Below are 22,260 nucleotides of genomic sequence, written 5' to 3' on the forward strand. Positions count from 1 at the left end.
AACAAGATTTAGAGCTCTGAGCGTCTCTGGGACTCCTGCTAGAGAAGTGTCCTGCATTCATTAGCGGCAGGCTGAGAGACAGGGAGAGGGGGCTGCCATTGTCCCCCTCAATCTCCCCTGTGCCCGATTCACCCACTCGCTGGAAAAGGTTTTTCTTTTCTCTCCAAGAATGCGTACGTACTGGGACAGCACCAGGGCTATGAAAGTAAGAGTAAGAAAAAACAAAAAAACAAAAGGGACAGAGAGGAAATGCAGTACCGCCTGTTGCCAAGCAATGCCACACATCAAAAGCAGGAATGAGGCAGCTTCAACCTATGGGCCCCTCATCATGGTACTGGATCAGCCACCCTTTCCAAAGTCTATGCTGGGCAATGAATAACTAGTTGACAAAAACATCCCCAGATTTGAATGTGTTTCATATTTTGTGGACAGTTACAAAGTGTCATATGATACTCACTTGCATTCGCCATTTCCATCTTGGGAGGCTTCACACCTCCCACCGTTCAAGCATGATTCAGTGGGATGCCTGCATCTTAGACCTGTGGAAATAAAATGGTTACAACACTGCAAATGCACAGACAACACACAGACACGTAGCTCACGGCCACTGCCTTTAATGGCCAAGTGATTTTTATTTTATTTTTTTATAATCAGGTGCCCAAACATTTCACTGCAAATTTAAAGGGCCAAGATGATCAATACAGCCAGCATCTCAGGGCAGAATCATTGACTGATAGCGCTAGTTGAATGAATTCATGAAATGAATTAAAATGTAATATTTTTTTTCTACACCCATTCTGCTACGCCATAGTGGAAATATAACACTGGAGAGTTAAAGTTTTCTATCTGTAGGCTGACTGTATTTAGCGTTTTCTTGCGCATGTTCTACATTATAGAACTCGGAAATGAAGTTACTACCACGCGTGCGTTGTTTGAAAGCGCGAGCACGCTGTGAAGAGCGCAACAGATGTGGAGCTCAGATGTGTGAACAAAAGAAATCAGAGTCCACCACTGTAGCCATACAACACCCTCCTGTTGCACTGTTTACAGCGAGGGAAAATAATGCTCCCACCCTTCATGCAGTCAACACACCCCTCCCTCGCTCGCTTCCCCCGCCTCAAACTTCTGCCTCGCACCCTTCCAGCACAGATAGTAGCAGGTAATCACACCAATATAACAAGTGTATTCAAACAATAGGTTGCGCCGTATTCAAAACCAACGTTCTCATAACAATAACTTAACAAGGCACAGAAAATGTATCCACTAGCCTATACCCTCACAGATCACAATCTGTTGCTGAATCACTCATCTCAGACAAAACTCAACTCTTACATTGAGGTAATACTACAGTTAAAAAATGCCACCGTATTCTCAACAAACAGCCAAACTACACTGCTCAAACACTTCAAAAGTTCTAAAGAAAAATAAATAAATGTAATGTAAAATAAATGTAATGTAAAAGTAAGTCAGTCACTTCCATTTGAAATGTACGTTCAAAATCCCAGCAGCAAGACAAACTATGTTTAGCGCAAGTCATTCGGCGATCATTCAGTTGCAACAGGTCACAGAATATCCATATATTAATAAATGACATAAACGTCATGTCTACACCTCAAGCCACGAAATCTAAATAAGTGCAACTAAATTTTATGATGAAGGAACAAAAGTATCTTTAAGAATGCTTTTGCTAAAATCACGAGTACTAAAATACCAAAGATCTCGTTTCGGTGGATGCAAAACTTCTTACAAATGAAACAACGAGGGTCTAGATCGGATTGCTAACTTTACAAAACACGTAAAAAATGAATTAAAAATAACGGTGATCAAATACAGATTTTGCGCTTGCAACGCGCAACAAGTGTCACTGTGTAGGCTAGCCACAAAGAAACACCTAATTAATTCACTTTTCGTTAAAATATCACTATATATTTTAATACACATGCATACAACAGATCATCAACTAATGGTAGTATAAAATGCAATTCTGCTACGAAATCGCGTAGTATAAAAGTCTGTTTCTGCATGTTACCGCATAGCCTGAACTAAAAGGCATATGCTATTACTGAAACCATGTAACGTACCTCGTGTTAAAGCGATCACTGACAACAGAAATATTAGTTTCACAAAGAAATGATGCATTCCTTCTCTTCGGCTTTAAAGCTGATGTATAACTCCACGTAGGGTTCGCATAGATCCAAAGTTTTTTTTTTTCTTCCAGAAGAGGTTCAAAACAAAAATAAATATCCTCAACAAATAGATCCAACAAAATCTCACTCGTGAGAGAAATGTCCCTGTGCGAACTCCGCGCGCGAGATGTTGTCGTGTCTGCTTCTCAGTTCTGAATGACTTCTTACGTTCAACTCCGCAATTTCCACTTCGCGTCCAGGGGCGTTATCCTTCCGCGCAGGTACAACTTCTCATCAAAACAATTTATCCCCAAGCACTTTCTCAGATTACAGTGGGAAACACACACCCCTTCGGCAAACTTAGTTTTTGTTTTCAAAACTTTAAGTTTGAAATGAAAGTTCCGCGACCGTTGGTATAACAGACAGATTTTAAACATGGGACTAGCGGCAAAGCACTACTTTGTCCTTGTGCGCAGTCCACAAAGTTCTTACCTAATTTGCAAATCAATTGACGGCTTGGGCTAGCAGCTTGAGGTTGGCACTATTTGCTGGGGGGCTTTGTCCTGGTCTGGGACAGAGAAAGTCCCCATTTGAGTGTTTTTAGAAAGCAAATGGCGTAGGGATCCTAAACACAAATGTGACTACATTTATACTAGAAATAATAATTTAGTGTTTATTTTAAATGTTAAATACATCATATATGTTTCATTACCAGTTGTTTTCCAAGAATAGGAATGGATCCCTGAGACACTGAGATTGCTTTAGTTATGAAAGGTATTAACGAAAAAAAAAAACGGCAAGGGAATTATCAGTTGCAATATTTGAAATAATAAATACATAAATAGGAAGATGTAATCAAACTGCAGACACCTCTACACACACAGAACACAACAGGTTTGATGATGTCAAAGCTACAAATAGCCTAACAGCATTTAAAACATGGACATCATATACATACCATGTATATGTGCAAAACAAGAAACATATTACAATAATGAAATGATTCAACAGCTTGTAATTTGAAGTTCCTTTGTTGTAATTACGTAAGTTTTAAAAAACATTTGTGTTCATTACTCATATCGTTTACATAAATAAAGGTGAATGTTCTAATTTAAAGCTTCAGCCATCTCTGCACTTATCGTATGTTGTAACAGTGATTTGCACTAAATTTAATGTGAACACATATTGCTTTTCCAACACAGGCAAGAGCTCACTGCAAAAACACTAATCTTTCATTGCCATGTAGCTGTACATGAAGTAACAGCACACAGTGTTACAGTGAGAATAACAAAAACTTTCAAATCATGTTTTTTATTTTTATTTTTTGGTAAATGACATACACTTTTCATCACTCTTGTCCCTGAAAGAGTTTTATGAGAAAAAGGAGTGAAATAGAAGTCAGCACTGATAAGAATCGCAGATTCTGATATGGAGATCTGATAACAATCCACCCCCCCCCCCCCCCCCCCAAAAAAAAAAAACACACCTGACAAATACCTGCTGACAGTAACTTATCAAGTGCTCTAGTTACAGTGCATCTGCAAAGTCATTTTCTGCTTCCCTGTTTTTATCCCAATGTTGACACGAGGATCTTTAAATGTGTTGTTTATCTTCCAAGGGGATCATTAAAGCCCCCCTCACACACACACTTACTAATCCCAATCTTTTTGAAGAGATTATTACTAATAGATCTGACTGGTGCCTTTAAATACTAAATGCAATGTGCCATTTCAAAGAAGAATTCTTTTTAAAAGGATAATCTAAAAATAAGGTTTAAATTGATGTCTTGGTTTTGGTGTCAATAAATAGAAGTATCAAACATTGGTATTTGGTTAAAATATGACTTTGTCCATTTTTATGTTACTGTTACAGTTAAAGGGTTTCAATATAAAGTATTCTTAGTTTCATATAAATATCAGGATTCTGTGTGTTTCACTTCAGACCTAGCAAACCCCTGCCAGGCATTTGCACAGTTAACTTCCCTGAGTGAGAGTGACAGAAAAACTGCAGCCCACAGTTTCTGTGCCTGAAGGCACAGATTAATTTTACATATCTATATTTCTGCCTGACAGTGGGAGTGATCGTGACAAGACAGGTAAGAGTGGCGTGGGAACTTCTCAGCAGGGGAATCTCTGACCCCACGGGCACAGAAAAGAGAAACTGCATGGGAGGCGGCGATGATGAAAGAGACAATGAGGGAACTGTGCTTAGACATGTAGGAACAGCCTACACTCATAACTGGCATCGTGCACTGAGTGTGAGAACTGCCAGAATGCTCTGCCACTACAAGTCATTACCCTCCGCGGTTAACCTTGCACTTAGTGCACACCCTCACATTCTCATTCCGTGTACTATTCTTCGTCGTCTGCTTACATCTCAAGGGCAGAAACACCCTGCCTTGAGATTTCAGCGTACAATGCTTTAACCACAGACGCCTGGCTGTGGAATGGGAGTAACCAAAACTCATTTACACATGTCTAGTTTACAATCACACAAGGTGGTTCTTCTTAATTTCAACTTATTCCACAGAAGCCCTTGAGTGATAATGTAAATATACCCAGATAAAATGAAAACTCAGGAAATTGTTGTCATTGACAGGAGGTTGACAATCAACACTACAGTAAGAAATGTTTCAATAGACTTGGTGTTTCAGAGTTACAGTTTTGTGGCATAATATTTCCATCCATAGTCACAGTCTGCCAGTGTCCTCTGTGTGAGATAAAGTACACTTCCTGTATCTCACACAGAGAAGACTGGCAGAAACACTATGCAATGCACAGCAACTGGAGTTACAATAAATCAAGTTTGTGCAAATATACCCTTTCATATATTCTGTTGCACATGCTAAATGTGATGAATGGACTTGTGAAATTTATTTGGTCAAGGTATGCATTGTGTGTGTCTTTAGAATTAACCACTGTGTGTATTGGGAGCAAGTGCCAACTAAAATCTGAATAGAAGATTTCTGTTCTCCACAGGCAATCCAGTTCAGTAATCCACATTTCTTTGCATCACATATGGACAGTTACAGACCTGTCAGCTCCATATATTGAAAGCCCAGCAGTTAAAATCCTGAACTTTCTTTTCCACAAACTGAGAGGTCAGGTCTCTCTATCTTGATACTCTGAGAACCCATGTTTGTCATCACCAAGGTTGTTATGAGTGTTTAATGTTGTGACATTTTCCAGTCATGCATACACATATTTTGCGTGTGTGTGCGTGCGTGCGCGCACGTGTGTGTGTGTGTGTGTGTGTGTGTGTGTGTGTGTGTGTGTGCGTGTGCATGTGAACAAGTGAATATACCTGTGTGTTTTCCCATTGCTGTCTCCTTTGGCATCAATTGTAAAGCGCTTTGGATAAAAGTGCTATATAAATGCAGTCCATTTATCAATATGCAGAGCATTGATTTATTATAACCTAAATTACATAGCTCCCACAGTTCAATGGTTTTTAATTACTTTAACTATTTTTTTGTTTTTATGTTTTTAATAAAAATTAATCAGTTCCTTTCTTTTTCAAAAATTCAGCTTCTGTTTGCATAAGTACTTGAGCAAGTTATCAAAGAAAAAGTTAGAATAGGTCCAAGGAATACTGGATCAAGTATGATATGAAAGCTTCACAGGGCTGTCTTTCATACTGCCTAGCCGTATCACAATTTTTTCTCACAATTTTGTTTAAAGGTTTATTTTTCCCCCATGACACTGCCTTTCACACTGCGGCAAAAAAATTTCCATCAATGAGATTTGAAATAATGACTCAAAGATGATGTCTCGTACGAACGAAACAGGTTTGAAATGTGTTAACGCCTACTGTTAGTATTGTTAATTTCGTTAGTGATCTGTCATTTGAGTAGTCTGTGAACAGCAAAGGCTTTGTTTGCTGACTTTAAATGCATGTTTGTTTGTTTTAAGCTTAGAGACATGAGAAAGTACCTACAAGTGATTCACACCGGTTGAAATATGAATAGGGTAAATAGAAAATAATTGGTGGCATGGGCAGCCCTTCAATGTACTCATGATTAAGTACAGATAATGTTTGGGGTGAGGGCAGAAAAACTGTGTTGGTAGGCTGCTGTAAATCTAAATGTACGTGAAATATGTTTTGTCAAGATGGACACAAAACATATTCGGCAGATCAGTTTGACATGTACAATTGATTTACTTCAAGAGGGCATTCCCTGAGACAGAGATGCATTGTTAGCACCAAAAACTGTTTTTTTTTTCTTAAGAAAGTGAGACAGGAAACTGGGGGCCATTGTTTCCTCTGCACCCTAACCTGCTGTTAAATAAGCGAAAGGCTGCTGGTTCTGCCATGCTGACAGGCAGCCGTCCTTATGGAAAAGACAATATCATTCATCATAACTTTGTCATCGCCTGCAGTTAAACTATGGTTTTTCTGTCTTCACGTGCTGCTTGCAAGTTTCTTCAACAGATTAAACTTCATTGCCCATATAGTCCAGAACCATGCTGTCTGAGGAATTCACCAGATAAAAAACACTGACTGAAATGCAAATTCAGCTTCAAATTTTAGCAAACCCATGTTTGTTTTTCCATGCAACTGTTGCATATTCTCTGACTCACAGTTCATGGTGGCACGGTATGATAATATTGTCTCCAGTATGAACTCTATGGTAAAAAAAATAAAAAATAAAAAGTTGAAAAGGTTGAGTGCTGTACCCACTATGCCAGCTAATCATCTCAGCAGCCATCGCACTCCCAGAGAGAGCATTCCAGAACTGTCCGGGCCCTGTGGTTAGGGGGGAGGATTGGGGTCTGTGTCAGGAAAGGCCACAATGTTCCCAAACTCTCCTCCTGGGGCTTATTTCTGGAGCCCTGCCCGCAGCTGCACCCCCGACCTCCATCGTATTGTGGGGTAGATGTGTAGAGAGAGAACATCCACAAACTGTATGAGGCCAGACCCTCTGGGGAGTGTTTCAGATTCTCCATCAAACAGTCATAAACTCTGCAAAATCACAAAAATACAAGTCCTGCTTTGGCTGAGAATGCAACTGTTATCCAGATGTGCACACACTCTTTACATAAAATAAGTCAAAACTACAAGATTGACATAAATTAAATAGCATACATTTGTATGTGACCTGTCCCATATTAAATAAAGCACAAAAACTACTTACTTGATTTTTGCATTTCATCATAGTATGTACTTTCAACAATGAAAAAAATGAAAATAATGGAATACATAAATAAAGATTTTGACATCAAAAAAGCGAAGTAAGTGTCATAAAGGCCAAGCAATCCTGGATTTACAATGAAGCAGAGGAAGACAGGCTGCCAAAGGTCACAAAGATGTAGGTGGGAACCAGAACTCATGGGAAAGGGGGGAGGGGGGGGGGGGGCACCAGAACATCCCAGTGTCACGCATTGAACATGCTTGCATCCCAGAGCCCAGGCCAGCCGCCACTTCCCACTGGTGGCCTTGGACTTGCTGGACACCTGCACTCCACAGGGTGAACTCGTCCACAATGGTCTTCCTACTTACGTTTCCGCCCAGCGATCCCTCGCCGTACAGCACGCTTCGCCACCTGCTGTGTCTATGCTATATCCAGCATACATACATGCTCGTACGTTTCAGCACCTTCCACGGGGTCAAATATGATCCTCTCCTTTGTACCTAGGGCTATTTGAATGGCAGGACGAGTCTGTACTGTGGGACATATTTACAAACCTACAGTCCTCTGACCTTGGCTGGCCTCTAAATGATTCACATTTGGACAGTGGCAGTAGTTGTGAGAGCAATTGCAAGTGTGCATAGGTGCAACAATAAAATAAATTGCACAGATGTAAAAAACAAACCACGGCACAGCAGTTGATTCTTGTTTGTAATAAGGAAGATAAATAGCCCAGCTGACATGTTTGGAGAGTGTGGTTATAGTGCAGATAAAAGCACACACATAGTAGGCCAGCCTTTTGCAGTTTAGTCCCAGGGGATGGGCTCATGCAGCCGGCTGTTGGGTCTGCACACTACAGAACCCGCACAATTCTAAAAACAAAAGGAGGAAACTGCTCCAGGGCTGGCGCGCTCACTTCCTGTCTGTGGCCTCGCAGGTCAACTCATACCTTATCAAGTGACCTTGATCTCTGTATGGATTTGAGCAGTGCCACTGTGGGCCCACTTTGTGTTAGTAAGGGCCAGCATGTAATGCTCAATATGTTTACATTTAAGGGATTAAGCAGACACTCTTATCCAGAGAAATATAAGCCGCCTAGCAACACTACCTTCTTTTCATACAATATATTTATACAGGTGAATATACTGAAGCAAGTCAAGTACCTTGATGGTAGGATGGCAGTGCCCCATGTGGGAATAACACCTACAGCCTTGGATTTATAAACCCAGGTCCCCAACAATCATGCTTCACTGCCAATTACACCACGGTATTTAGAATGATCTGTGAAGTGTGCAGTTGCTCAACATGGATTACATTTTTTAAAATTATAAAATATAAAAAAACAGGAGTGCAGCCTTTGCAGAGAAATAAAGTAGTGATTAAAAATGCAAAATAGCTAAAATTTGCTGAAATTTAAAAAAAATAATGAACTTATTCCACTTCAAGGGTCGTTCTGCTGTTAACACAAGTACAACATATTTTCATGACTGAATTGGTATTGATAAGTTGGACCAGATCTGCTTTGTTCCACTCAACATGGCTCAAATGGATGCTGAACAAATATAACTATCCTAAATGTCCCTGTGGCGGTACACTGCTGTGTAGTTAGCTACCCTCAAACATTAGTTCTGGTTAATCTCCCTCAGTTATTAGTGGTTTGTGAAAACCTGCACTATTCTTTATTTACAGTATTTTTCTCAAACACACCATGTGTACTGTGTCCCTCTGCAGGCTATCTTAGCTCCTTCACAGAATAATGCGAGTGGTGCATTTTTACATTTGCACACAGCGTTTACAGTAAGACCAAGATTGGTCATTTCTATTCTAGTAGCGAACTCTCTGACTTCTGACCTCTTATGACTGCAGTCAGGGATCGGATGACTCCCCCTCCTTTGTAGGTGTACTGTGGAGCCAAAAGTTCTCCAGGCTCAGCTTGGTCACTGGGATACCAACAATGTAAGATGATGGGTCGCTGCTATTTCATGACTCAGTAGCTCAGCTTCACCCAATAAAGTTAGAGAGAATTAGGAAAAAATCATCACAGGCTGAGTTTTGGAGATATTCAGGAGATTGCAGCCATTCAAAACATGACTGCCATGGAGACATTTCTCTGCTTTTAGAATGTACTGATTTCAACAGGCACCTTGGGAACAGGCCTCAGGAACAGGGGTAGGCTCATGACGCCCCACCAAACCCCCGAACCCCCGCCCCCACCCTCCCGTGTGCGATGGTCCTCAGCCCTAAAGCTGAGAGATGGGGCTCCGTTTGCAGGATTCTTCCTCCTGACGAATGGCACCGCAGACAGCTTTGCTTCTCCTCTACTTTGTTCCTCTTTCACTGGGGGTCAAAGGTCTATAGAAACAAAACAAAGAGAGAATGTCAGTAGCAGACGGCCCCGCGTGAGACTGCCCACAGACTGATGAAGCCCTCTTGTGCTCAAATGTGACATACAATCTCAGTCATGTAGAGTTTCCTGCTATGGCAGTGTAAATATTATTTACTATTTCCCTCTTGGCTCTTGATTTTCATTTTGATTGTCATATAAACAATATTAAAATATTTAAAGCTTATAAACTATTAAATCATTGATCCAAATTAAGTTCCAAATAATCACATATATCACTTTGGTGTTCATGTACTTTAGTGAAGGATGATTTTGGGAGACATTAAAATCTGTAGCAAAGGTTCATAAATACATTACAAAGTGGTAGAAGGGCAATTTATCTCAAAGAACGTAATGCTAGATTTTTTGTGAGTTTGAAATGGAATCAGTTTTAAATTACACACCATAAGGAATGAATTAGGTGGAGAAAATCCTTATAGCTGAGAGGCATGAAAAAGCTTCCACTTCCACATTCTGGTGCACATGTCTGGTTTACAAAGGAAGCTCTGGCTATTTGTGGAAAAGAAGGCAGTTGTTTGGGTGGAGCTCCACACAACATTTAACGATAGTATTATGCTTATTAGACCCAAACCATTTAAAAAGGTGTTTGATTTGTTTTACACAAGAAGCACATTCAGCAGAAACAGTGAATTAACAGGAAGGGAAATTTGAACTTAACAGGTTTCAGCAAAACAGCCAAAGCATGTGAGCAAGTCTAACCTCAGATGTGGAATCAAGCTTGTGTTGTGATAGTGAGGTTAAATCAAAGCTTGCAGTTTGCCTTCTCACAAGTCATTCTGGATAGTTTTAACTGACTTGTGTTGTTAGATAACCCTAAGGTGTGGAAAAGGAAGTTTAAAAAAGTTAAAAGGGACAAAAGGCCAGCTGAAACAAACTCTCCTGCCTGAAACATGTGTAATTAGGAGAGGTGACATCTGGGCCTGGTGTTTAAGTCAATACTCATTATTACTATCGAGACTGCCAGGACACCTTGATCCTCAGAGGACTGGTCTGAGAGAGATGAAGACAAAGTGGGGGTAGTGGCATGGGGAGGGGAGGGGGTTGGTTGCCGTGGCTGCAGGGGGTTGCTTTGGCGGGAAGCTTGAAAAGAGGCATGTAATTGCTTCAAATCCCCCAGGCTATTTGAAGTGGGCTGTGGTGTGAGTGAGCACAGTTTGCATGGGTTGGGGGCTGTGGGGGGACTTGTTGCCAAGGTGACCAACCAGCGCGCTCATCACAGCTCTGAGGCGTCCTCTTGATGGGACAGGAACACTTCAGGGACACAACGTGTGAAGAATTAACGCCTCAGGGTGTGTAGGGAGAAATGGCACCCAAAGTGTGTAAAGAGGAAACAGTGACCAGGTGGGAGTGTGTTTGCTGAAGGGGGGGAGGGACTCTCAGATTTAAATGGATATTCAGATGAGAAGTGAGCAGAGATAAGAGAAGAAAACTGACAAATGATTGTTGACAGTAGTTTATAGCTGATGGGATGGTGGCAAAGGAGGGGGAAGGGGAAGGCTATTGTTACTGTGACAGACACATCTACTAGACCAGCTTTACTTCATGATTGCCTGTAATAACAGAGCAGCACTACTCTGCTTCAAAATCTCCCTATGTGACTGAGCTACACCTTAACTATCTGAATGGTGTGTAATATAGCCCTGAATGGCGTGTAATATATGTGTGTAAATGATGAGCAGAAGAAATACTATGCACATTGCTCTCCAGAAATATTCACATTCATATTGAATGATGAACAAAACAGACTATAAAATAAAGAATACCGTCAACAAGCTATATTTTAATTCTCAAATTCTCATGTGGAATAGCATTTTACATTAATTTATATATATATATTGATTCAATATAATCATCCAAAATAACACATCAAATTATTAAATTAAACCTTTATTTATAAAAACAAATATGTGTCACAAATGTTCACAGTTTTCAGTTTTTGCAACCTCCCTTTCACAAGGGATTCTTCATCTAGAGTGTTTCTTTCATCTTGTGTGGACTGTCCATTTCGGGTCTAAACCATTAATCTGTGATTGGGTTTAAGCCTGGAGACTAAGTCGGAGGTAACCATTACAAAATACAAATATTGTTTATTGTATAAAATAATAAATATAAGCCCAAATTCCGTAAATATAGGTATATGTACCTTGTTCCATCCCTAGTCAATTATTATCCACCTTATGCAAGAACAAGTCAGAGAAATACAGCATTTTCAAAACTAAAATGAATTTATTGTAGACATTAATTATGTGGACATAGAGAAAGTGCAAACAAATACATGGGGTGGGAACATGAACATACTTTTACAGCAAAGAAAAAACCATGCGGGTGGATTATCCCAACATAAAGGCCCTTAATAACCTTAATGAATGTTTGGGCCTGTCCCTTTTCTGTAATTGTGGGAACATTATTGTAGACCTAACTGAATGCTCTCTTTTGTTGGTCCTTGCACTTTGCTTCCTGGAGAAGCCACGTCATTAGCGTGTGAGAATGCCCGTTCACCACAGGATCACATAAAAACAATTGTGATTATGTGCTCATTCAGGGGGATATTTTAAACTGGGATAAAAAGGAACATGATTAAATTGTCTACCACATTGTCATATGCAATACAGTTATATTAGCAAAATTTGGAAATGCGTAGTGAGTCACAAAAATAATGTGCTACAACTCAATGTAATGTTGGTCAATTCATTTGATAGTTTGCATTAGTTTGCCATCAGAAGTCTATGTAAGAGTTTTTGTATATGCAATGTAAGGCATCACTGGCATTCCCAAGACTCCCCTTGACAAGGTCAATACATTATAAAAAGAAAGGGTATGAAGAGGGCTCCTCTCAGATTTAAATTTCAGAAATTGTACTCTATAGGGAACATAAAAGTATCAGATGGATTAAAGAAAAAACTATTTATTCCCTACATTTTCTAAAATCTTTTAAAATAACACTACACTGGCACATTGTGGGGAAAAGAGCTTTACAATGATGCATAAAGTTTTATTTTCCTGATAAATTATTTCAGCACAATGAAAGATGCCTTGGATGCCTGGGCCTAATTTGTCTTTTTGATCATGTTCTTTAAAAAATAAAAAATAAAAATAAAAACATTAGGAAAAACTTTGACTCATAGCAAGCCAAAACTTGTTCTTATAGTGCCAGTGGTGTTATAGCTGTTTTTCCATTCCCATTGGAAATGCCCACTGAATGTCAATGTGTGACTGCCTGATTGTAAATGGTTCGATGCAAAATAAAGATTGATTGATAATCACTGAAATAGTTTTATTTCTTCCCCATAAATTTGTGGCATAACAGATAACAGTGGTGTATGTCTGAAAATGTGAAAGCTACTGTCTTCTGTATGTGATTCTAAGGGGTGTGGCTGAGCTTAAAACCATGGTGTTTGATGATGTTGGTCTTTCATCCGCAGACCTGAAACACGAGAGCTGACTGCTTTTAGCATTTAGGACACAGGATCTGCAGCTCACGGCGTGGTCGTGTTTCGGTTTACCCGTCCCCATCTCTATTGCACTTCCTGCACTAAATATCTCTGCGCAGGCTTGGATTCCTGGGTATTTATAGAACAGGTTCACGCTGCACTTCCGAATTTCTCTGATTGTTTTCCGTGTGAGTATCGGTCTGTCTGATCCACATGCAACACAGGAAGTCTGTGTCACTCCGTCTGTCTTACCAATTACCCACAAATATGTGAGAATTCTGTGATCCTGGAATAAATTGGAAGAATCCCAAATATATCGCAGCTCTATGAAGAATGATGGCAATGATATGAGAGCGCGTGCTTTGTCCTTGACCAACACGTTTAAGCAATTTAAGCAAATAACATTTTATGGTTTTTCACCCAATGTGCCATTTGATTTATTACAAAAAATGTTACATTAAAAGTAAAATAATAGGAGATGCATCTTGCAAAAATATCACAAGAGCAGACACATAAATTACCATTGACAGCATAGCATTTAACACATTCTCTTTTTCAGAGCAGACTGCAAGGCTATATATTTTTTAAGAATGTGCAATTGATTTATACAGCGGGTAACTTCACTAAATAAATTAATATTAAGCACCTTGCTTAAGGGAACAGCAAAACCTCAACTAGAAATCAAACCCACAACCCTTCAGTTACAAGACCTGTTGCCTAACCTATATACTAGCCTGCCACCATAGCTGTATTCTTCAAAAGTGCTAGTAGATCCCTAGTATACATTGGTGTCCACTTACCCACTTGACATTTATTTAATCTGACTATGTCAAATGGGTCAATGTGATTGCAAGATACTGAATTAAGATGTCATCCCCCTGAGACGCACCGAAGGGACTTTTAATCAAAAACGAGGCTGCTAGGGTTTTCAAAGCAATGACAATGGCAAAATCCACAAATCCCATTAAATAATTTTCACAGATAGATGGACTAAGATATGGGGAGCCATTGATCCCTCCGTAAGGTTGCAGACAAGTCCACGCATGCCTCCAAGCCACATCTGTCTTTGGCTTCCCTCCTTTGTGTCCACAGCTTTATTAGCATTTGTAAAGGCGGGGAGGGAAGGATTGTTTTCTTCTCTGACCGAATAATCATGGAGCCATTTGTCTCCCGTTAGGAGCATGCCTGCACCGGGGCCCAGATACTGTACACTTAAGCTCAGGGACAATGGGCAGAAAAGTCCAGCTCAACCATAAAGATCACAGCTTACAGTTTGAAAGCGGCGAACAAGAAGGGACAAGGGCCTCAGCTCGCAATGAATAAACAGCTTGAATCTGAAGCAGATAAAAGAGATGCCACGGTCCTGCCATGAGGCCCCTGCTGAAAATGACCTTTCTACAGATGCCAGGAGATCCAAATAACTGGGTGTTAAATCTACTGTTCTTTCACTTACAGTTTACATTGATGTCACAAAGTCACCCCCCTCCACCATCTTACCCTCTATGCACAATGACTCACAGCAGCAATCTTGCTGGACTTTCAAAGATCACTTGCATTTTTCTTGGTTAAATAGGGTTGTTCCACTAGGATAATACCCAGGGAAAGTGTTTGTTTGCATATTAAGTTTCATCATTTATATAAATATGTCTAACACAGACCGTTAACTGACTGATGTCTTTCCCCAGAGCTCGTCCTGAGTTCCTTCCAAACAGTATTTCACTTCCTAATCTTACCCTAATAACTGATCACAAGGTATGCTGTCATGCTATTCATTTGAATAAGCTTTGGTAAATACATCTGGACCCAAAACATCTCTCAGTCTCTGTCTGACATGGGTGGGGGTAGGGGGGATGAAAATATTCCCTTGGCCAAGCCAGCGTTGGGGGTCATTAGATTAAACTCTACCTTGAGAGGCCCTGGGACAGGGCGCAAACACTGGGGTGCAACAGAAGGTTGAGGAATAGATAAGGATTCTCATTACCGTGGGTAGCGTCTCTCCATAGCTTCACAACCAAATCACTGTCCACCCCCACAGCATAGTCAATCACCCCACCCCCAACGCTAAAAGTGCCAGTGAGGAGGACAGACAGCTGGTGAAGTTTCCCCACCAGCGATGGACAGGGACTAATGTCGCCTCACAGCAGATGGACAGCTGGGGCCAGTTCAGCCTTCCTATTGGGTAGGAGTCGATCAGCTGGAGCCAATCATGACTCATCATTGACCAGGGAAAGCGTATCAAGCTATAGACACTGTGCATGACCTTTTGGAGAAGAGCCTAGAAAACAAAGAAGGTCTTCCATCACAGTCCATTGTTTTAGAATGAGTGTTGTGTATTGATCAACGTGATATATTCAAACTTTTAAAGACACACCTCAGCAATAAGTAAATTGATGAATTTATCCTCACTGATAATCTATATCAGCGCACTACTTTGTTTTCCCATTAGGCTAAGTATGGTGAGCGCACTACAAATAAATGAAATCCTCATTCTTGCTGTGATTCAATGCTATTAAAGTGAAAGATTACCTCAGCCTACAAGTTTATTGTGCTTGTATCCTATTGTTGAATTTATCATTATTATTCATTGCTATTACTGTCAGTAAAAGACATAGTCAAAGATTTATCCCAACAACAAATGACTTAATTGTTAAAAAAAATTAAACAACAAAATGAATGAGCAAAACATTACTTCTTCTAATCTCTTTGAGTATCTCATTGAGTATTGCTAATTCATTTAATAAGTACTGTCATAATAGTTTATAAGCTTATTTAGTAAGTGAATTTGCAAATGATGTCTCTTAGTGATTTAGGTGGAGACCTGCATGGATGGGAGCATTCAGGAAAAAATGTTCTAGCTCAGTTGTCCTTAGGACACCACTGAACATTTTTTTAAACAAATAAAAATATGTTTGATCCGTTGTGTGAGAGGTAATTTAATTTTGCATCGTTTTGTTCAAAATGAGCACCTTTCTAAATCCACGACTGTGTCATTCATCCCCTCTCTGCACTCATCTTTGAAACAGAGTTGCATAAGGACCTTGAGTATTTCATTCGTGATGTACTGAATGACGCACGTTGTACTTTTCCCTCACAAAACAACGGCCCAAAACACCAGCCGGCTGTTTCCTGTGGATTCAAAACCTAAAAAAGAGATCAAGAGATCAATCAAAAAGGAAATATACAGTGGCAACAAAATGTAAGTACCAATGCACAGCAAAACAAAGCAAATGAGAATACACTTTACTAACATATGATAAGGACTTATCTGCTGTAAAAAAAAAAAAACAGACAGGTTTATTATCTAATCCTTAATTCTTATTTTTTAATAATTTTATTTTTTGACTGAAATTACAAATAATCAGAAATCTGCATGAGTGTTGAAAAGACTCCATGACTCTAAAGTATTTGCAGTATTGTATGTCAGTGGAAAAACAAAAACAAAAGAATTCACCTAGGAAGAAAAACTTTGAGCAGCTCAGTTTGTGAGGTGACTACTTACAGTGACTACTGCAACCTTCATAAACTGAAATGTGTTGTATGTTTTACATTACAGTCTTACCATTCTTATGCTTACAGTGATGAGCATTGATGCTTACAGTGATGAGCTGTCATAAAACATTTCTGCTTTGCAGTCACTGGAACTTAAGTCGTTTACATATCAAACTGACTATAGGTGAATATCAGAAGCCATTCTACAGTACAGAAATCCAACCTGTGTGCCATTCTGGTTGGTGAACAGAAATTGTCAGGAGGAGTCGCCACATGTGGACACTTATTTGATCATTGGCAAACGAAGCAGGCAGGCCTCCAAAAAGCATGTGCTTGTCTACACTCCCCTGCATATCGGGCATTCCAAATTGAGGAACATAAAATATAATAGAAAGCTTTCATTTTTGATGTTGTTGCTCGCTATTTCTAAATAAATCGGATACCACCTCCTTACGTTTCGCAACTAGTGCTAATGTTAATTTTCAAAAGAAGCAATTAAATATTATTTTTAGTCAATCTAATGCTTATGGACAGCCTCATTTTTTTTCTTTAACAAGCAAATATGATTAAATCAAAAATTTGAAAAGATATGGATTTTTATTATTGACAATTATTTTTTGATCAATTATTTTTTGATTATTTGATTATAGCTCTTATGTTATAAAATAAGCTATGTTCATCTTCTGGGACCTATTTTCTGAAAATTGAATTTCAGTTATGTTGACGTGTATACTCACTCATTGCAATTGAACAAGAAATAGGTATGAAAATGATTGGCCAAATGGCTGATTTCTCATGCCTTATGAAAGCACTTTGCTAAATTAGTTCCTGGAACAAAACTGTGAAACTCTTTGTGAAACTCAGAAAAGACAGACGAAAAAATTCACATCTCACAGGTATTAGTTTCATGGCACATTTCTTTGGAAAGAAGCCTCCATGCCTGCCTGCCTGCCACACATGATTTAAATCACAAATCTACCCAGGGAAGAAAGGTTTCAGTCGGCAGGGCATCTCCAACCAAATTGCGCAATTCCATCTGCTCAGCTAACACCTGTGATTCACCTGCACCAGCTGGTCTAATAACCGCACAGCTCAACGGGTTGATCAGAGAGTGAAAAGCATATTGGCTGCACGTGCTTTGAGGATGTGCATGTTATTTTGCGTATGTGCATGGTCATCACCTTCATGCATAGAAACCTCAAAATACAAAATGACATTTAACAGTTCAACAGCATACTGGCATGCACACATTTGTTTACTCTACCTTCCATTTTCAGACACATTATTATTTTGAAACGAATTGATAAATCGTGTTCGGCTGAAGCGAAAAACACAGATTGGCAGGAAATATGTCAACACATCCTCGAATAATTTGTCGCAAGTCCGTTAGTAATGACAGGATGTTTCTATGCCAGAGCGCTCCTGGCTCTTCTCCAGAGGGAACGGTCACCAGTACAGGGCGTGGGTCACAGTTCGGATTTTATCGGGCCCTGTGGAAGGAGAGGGCAGCTCTGTGGCTCTGCTGGGAAGCAGACTTGTGCTTTCCTTTCAGGCTTGGGAACAGACTGAGGATGACTGCTCATTGTCCCACTGTCCTGGGCTGACTGGAACTGACCCAAGATACGGACTGCAGGAGAGCTAAAATAACCCCCCAAGCTGCCCATGCATATGTGTGTGCAAGTGTGTGTGTGTATGTGTGTCTGTGCATGTGTGTGTGCGTGTGTGTGGTGGGGAGGCACACACTTCCTCTCTTTCCTGAACAATTGCCACAAAACTGAGCAGCCCAGGAGTGCGGCGCTTCGGGGCTTCCTTGCATGAACCCCTGGCACTGGGATCCATTGTGCAGCACCCTCATGCTGCGGCAGATCTCTCCATCTTGGGGGTTCAGCTGAGCCACAATGAGCTGCGACAGCACAATGGAGCTCAGGAAGGACACGGCTCCATTCTGCCCCAGGCACAGCTTTATAGGCCTGAGGAGACAATAACCCCGGCACGCACAAACACATACACACATAAATACACACATAAACACCTGCACACACACACACACACACACGCACACGCACACACACACACAGACACATAACACACATAAATACACACATAAACACCTGCACACATACACACACACACGCACACACACACACACACACACACACACACATAAATACACATATAAACACCTGCACACATACACGCACACACAGGCGTACGTGCGCACACACACACACACACACATACACATAACACACACGCATACGTGCACACACACACACACACACACACACACATATATACATAATACACACATGCATGCACACACACAGACACATGCACACACACACACGCACGCATGCACACACACATAGAGGCATGCGCACATGCACACACACACACACACACACACACACACACACACACACATAGAGGCATGCGCACATGCACACACACATACACACACACACACACTTCCACTCCACCCTCATTGTGCCTCCCCGGTGGGTTCACACTGCTGTGTCTCAACATGGCGTTGGTGGGAAAAGTGTCACCTTGGCTTCTCTCACCAGGAAACGGTCCCCAATTCACAGCAGAGTGGCGGTGAGCACAGCTGTGAGAGAGACACTACACTGCACCAGATGACCCAATAAAGAAGGGAAAGATATTAAGCAAAGACATGTTTTGACAATGCACACACTTTGTCAGCATGAGCATGGCCAGGAGACTGACTAACAAGGAGTAATCTGGCTAACCAGGGAGAATGAGACACATTTGAAAGGGATGAGACAGAACTTCACTATCAGATATGTATAAGAACACACAATTATTTCCCCAGAATAACACAAATAAAACTGAAATTCACGGTTCTACAGGACATATAAACTTGAATACTCTTAGTATTTACATACATTTTTATGACTTTATTTGGCCTTGTTATTTCAGGATTGTTTCCAATTCAGTATTTTATTTGACTACTTTTTATGTTTTTTGATTGTAAATTGCAATATGATTTTTCAATCATGAATTGATTTGTTATATATTTAATCTATTTAGCTCTTCATCTTTTATTTTGTGATATTGTGCTTTTCTGTTTTATGTATTGGCAGTATGAATGCATGTTTAAGCAAATTAAAATGGAAGAAAAAACAGTATGTACAGCATAATATGACATCTGCATTTCCAAAAAATAAAAATAAAAATACGTCAGCAGTAATATTGCATAACCACAGTCATAACCATTCAAGAATACTGGCAAGTGTGAATGACTCACATCATTAGCTATCACACACAGAGCTTGTCTCCACGCCTCAGAGACAAAGAAGCAGTGTCCCCTCTCTAAGGCGGTAATGAGAGATTTCTCTCGTGGAGGTCCATTGTCCTTGCCTCTGATTCAGGTGACTCCACAATGCTGAGCAAGGACCCTGCTGCCATCGCCCACCGCCTCTCCCCGACACACAGAGGAGGGCAGAGAAGAAAACCCTTAATCCTGGGAACGTGTTTTCCCAGCTGAAAAGCTGCCGACTGTTCCGCTCCTCAGGCACGAGAGGCGAGTCGGATTTCACCCACCTCACACCTGCCAGGCTGCTCCGCCTTAACCGACGTTTTTCTCTCACCGTTACCGCAAGGGGCGAGAGGCGGCAGGCCGGCTGATCACTCTGCCTGATAACTCTCAGCCTGCGCCGTTTGATTGGCTAAACCAGCAGCACGGGTTGTGCGAGACCCTGGGAAAAAAGGCCCAGAACAGCGCAGCGCCTTCCTGTGTTTATGGTTTAGTGTTTCCACAAGCACGCAGGATCTCAGTGATTGCCTTCATCCAGAGCCCCTCTCTTGCAGTGTAAGGTTTGCCTCAGTTAGTGCCACACCTCCCCGAGTGGCTCACGGCACTAATGAGTATGAAGCCTATATTTCCAATCCAAAGAATTTAGAACAAGAGCTGCATGTGGCTGAATGTGTTGCACAACAAAGAGAATGTGCAAAGCAGCAAAGGAAAAAAAGATGAAAATACTAATTATAATATAATACTATTATATACACGTGATATACAAATGCTAACAGTACTGGCTGAATACATGAAAATATTTATAATACATTCATCACAGTGACTTTTGTCACACAGTGTTGGGCGTGTACCCCTGGCCTAACTGTAAACTTTCTCCCTCAGGAAGTAGCCATGCTGCTCTGATTTGGGCTGTTCCACACGCTCGGAGGCACCGTCTCCCAGAGAAGGTTCCAAAGGTCCTGCAACAGAATCCAGTCTTATGGAGTTACATAATGGAGCAGGTTTCCCAGACCAAGGCAGCAAATATTTTCCCACCAGAGGTCCGCGTGTCAGGCCGGTTGACTTCTATCCCTTTTCCAGCAACGGAACCATACTGAGCCCAGCCCTACTGTGATATGTAACCCAGCCTGACTGATATAATGTACTCAGTTTTCCTGTACGGAACTCTGGCTACAGCACATCAAGGACATGAGTAGAAGGGTTTTTACTTTGGATGTTCATGGAAATTGAAATAATGTACAGTATGTTAATAGAGTTTTCCAGCTATATTTGTCAAAACAGCAAAAAAAAAGAGTACCATGGTTAGCTGCATTATCAAGCCAACCTTGTGTTGAAATCTTCTAATATATAGTGGTTTATACTTTCTGCGATAAAGTACAACTGAGAGTAAGTATAGCTGCCACATACTTGTATTGCCAGAGGGGACAAGAAAATGTTTGACTCGAATAATTGGCTGCAGTTTAGAAAAACAGCTTAACCAGTGTTGGAATTCACCCTTGATACAGAAGATGACATATTTTCTAATAGCATAGAACTGATGCACTGTGCTTTATCTACTGAATATCATTTCAGACTGTTACCATAACGACTGTATGCTTTCAATGAGCTCCAGTGAGCCTTCGTGCGGTCGAAAACAGTGATTGAAGTGAAGTTCAGAATTGTCATTTTGAGTGCATTTTGGAGGAGACAGATGTGTATTTCCCTCCCACTTCCTGTTATAACTGATGTGCCAGTATGTGGGTTCACATTGACATTCATGTTTGAACGAGGAACAAAATATTTGCATAACTTCACTGCCAATTATTTGGATTTTAAAGAACATTTTGAGTAGCCTGTCACGTTTAATTTCAGCCTGTCATCAACATGTATACAGTTACACGTCTGAAAACAATAGAATTCTATTATGCAAATTTTTGTATTTGTATAATTGTTTGCATTTAGCAACAATTTTTGTCGACTACACATTTTTTTAATTAAAAACTTTTTTTCACACTCATCTATAAGTATATTCAAAAAACTCCAGAACACAGTGGGTAACCATACATCTGGGGTTTTCAAGAACTGCACATACTAAATGTGTTTCCATAAAGCAATGGCTTTTGAGTGAAAAAACAACTCCCTCTTCCATTTTTGGTAATCCTGCTTGTGAGTATGAATCTCTCATATTATGAGTGGTATTTGATCTCCATAATGCCAAAGATGGCTGCAACAGGTCTGAAGATTTTGGCGTAATAAATTCAGGCCACGCAACCAATGAGCTCTGTTATACCATGCAGGGTCACAGACTCTGGGACAAGCTGTATGAAGCAATGGGGAGACTATAGCAGTGAGTTGACTGGAGTATGCTCTGAGGTCAGTGAGGGGACTACAGAGGAGGTCTAGGCATCAGTCTGATTGAGAAGGAC

The 22,260-nt window shown here is 40.5% G+C and overlaps 1 protein-coding gene across 1 annotated transcript in view; it reads right to left on the reverse strand.

Annotated features, from left to right (window-relative positions):
* The window catches only part of notch1a (notch receptor 1a), a 36,190-nt gene extending 33,838 nt beyond the window's left edge, over positions 1 to 2,352 (reverse strand). Inside the window, exons 1-2 of the mRNA XM_035390735.1 lie at positions 2,082 to 2,352; positions 458 to 539 (exon numbers count right to left, since the gene is read on the reverse strand). Of these exons, the coding sequence (XP_035246626.1) occupies positions 458 to 539; positions 2,082 to 2,139 (140 nt within the window). The 5' untranslated portion in view covers positions 2,140 to 2,352. The remainder of the gene's footprint in view (positions 1 to 457; positions 540 to 2,081) is intronic.
* Positions 2,353 to 22,260: the final 19,908 nt, after the last annotated feature.

Source organism: Anguilla anguilla, chromosome 14 (assembly GCF_013347855.1).
Source record: "Anguilla anguilla isolate fAngAng1 chromosome 14, fAngAng1.pri, whole genome shotgun sequence".
Lineage (NCBI taxonomy): Eukaryota > Metazoa > Chordata > Actinopteri > Anguilliformes > Anguillidae > Anguilla > Anguilla anguilla.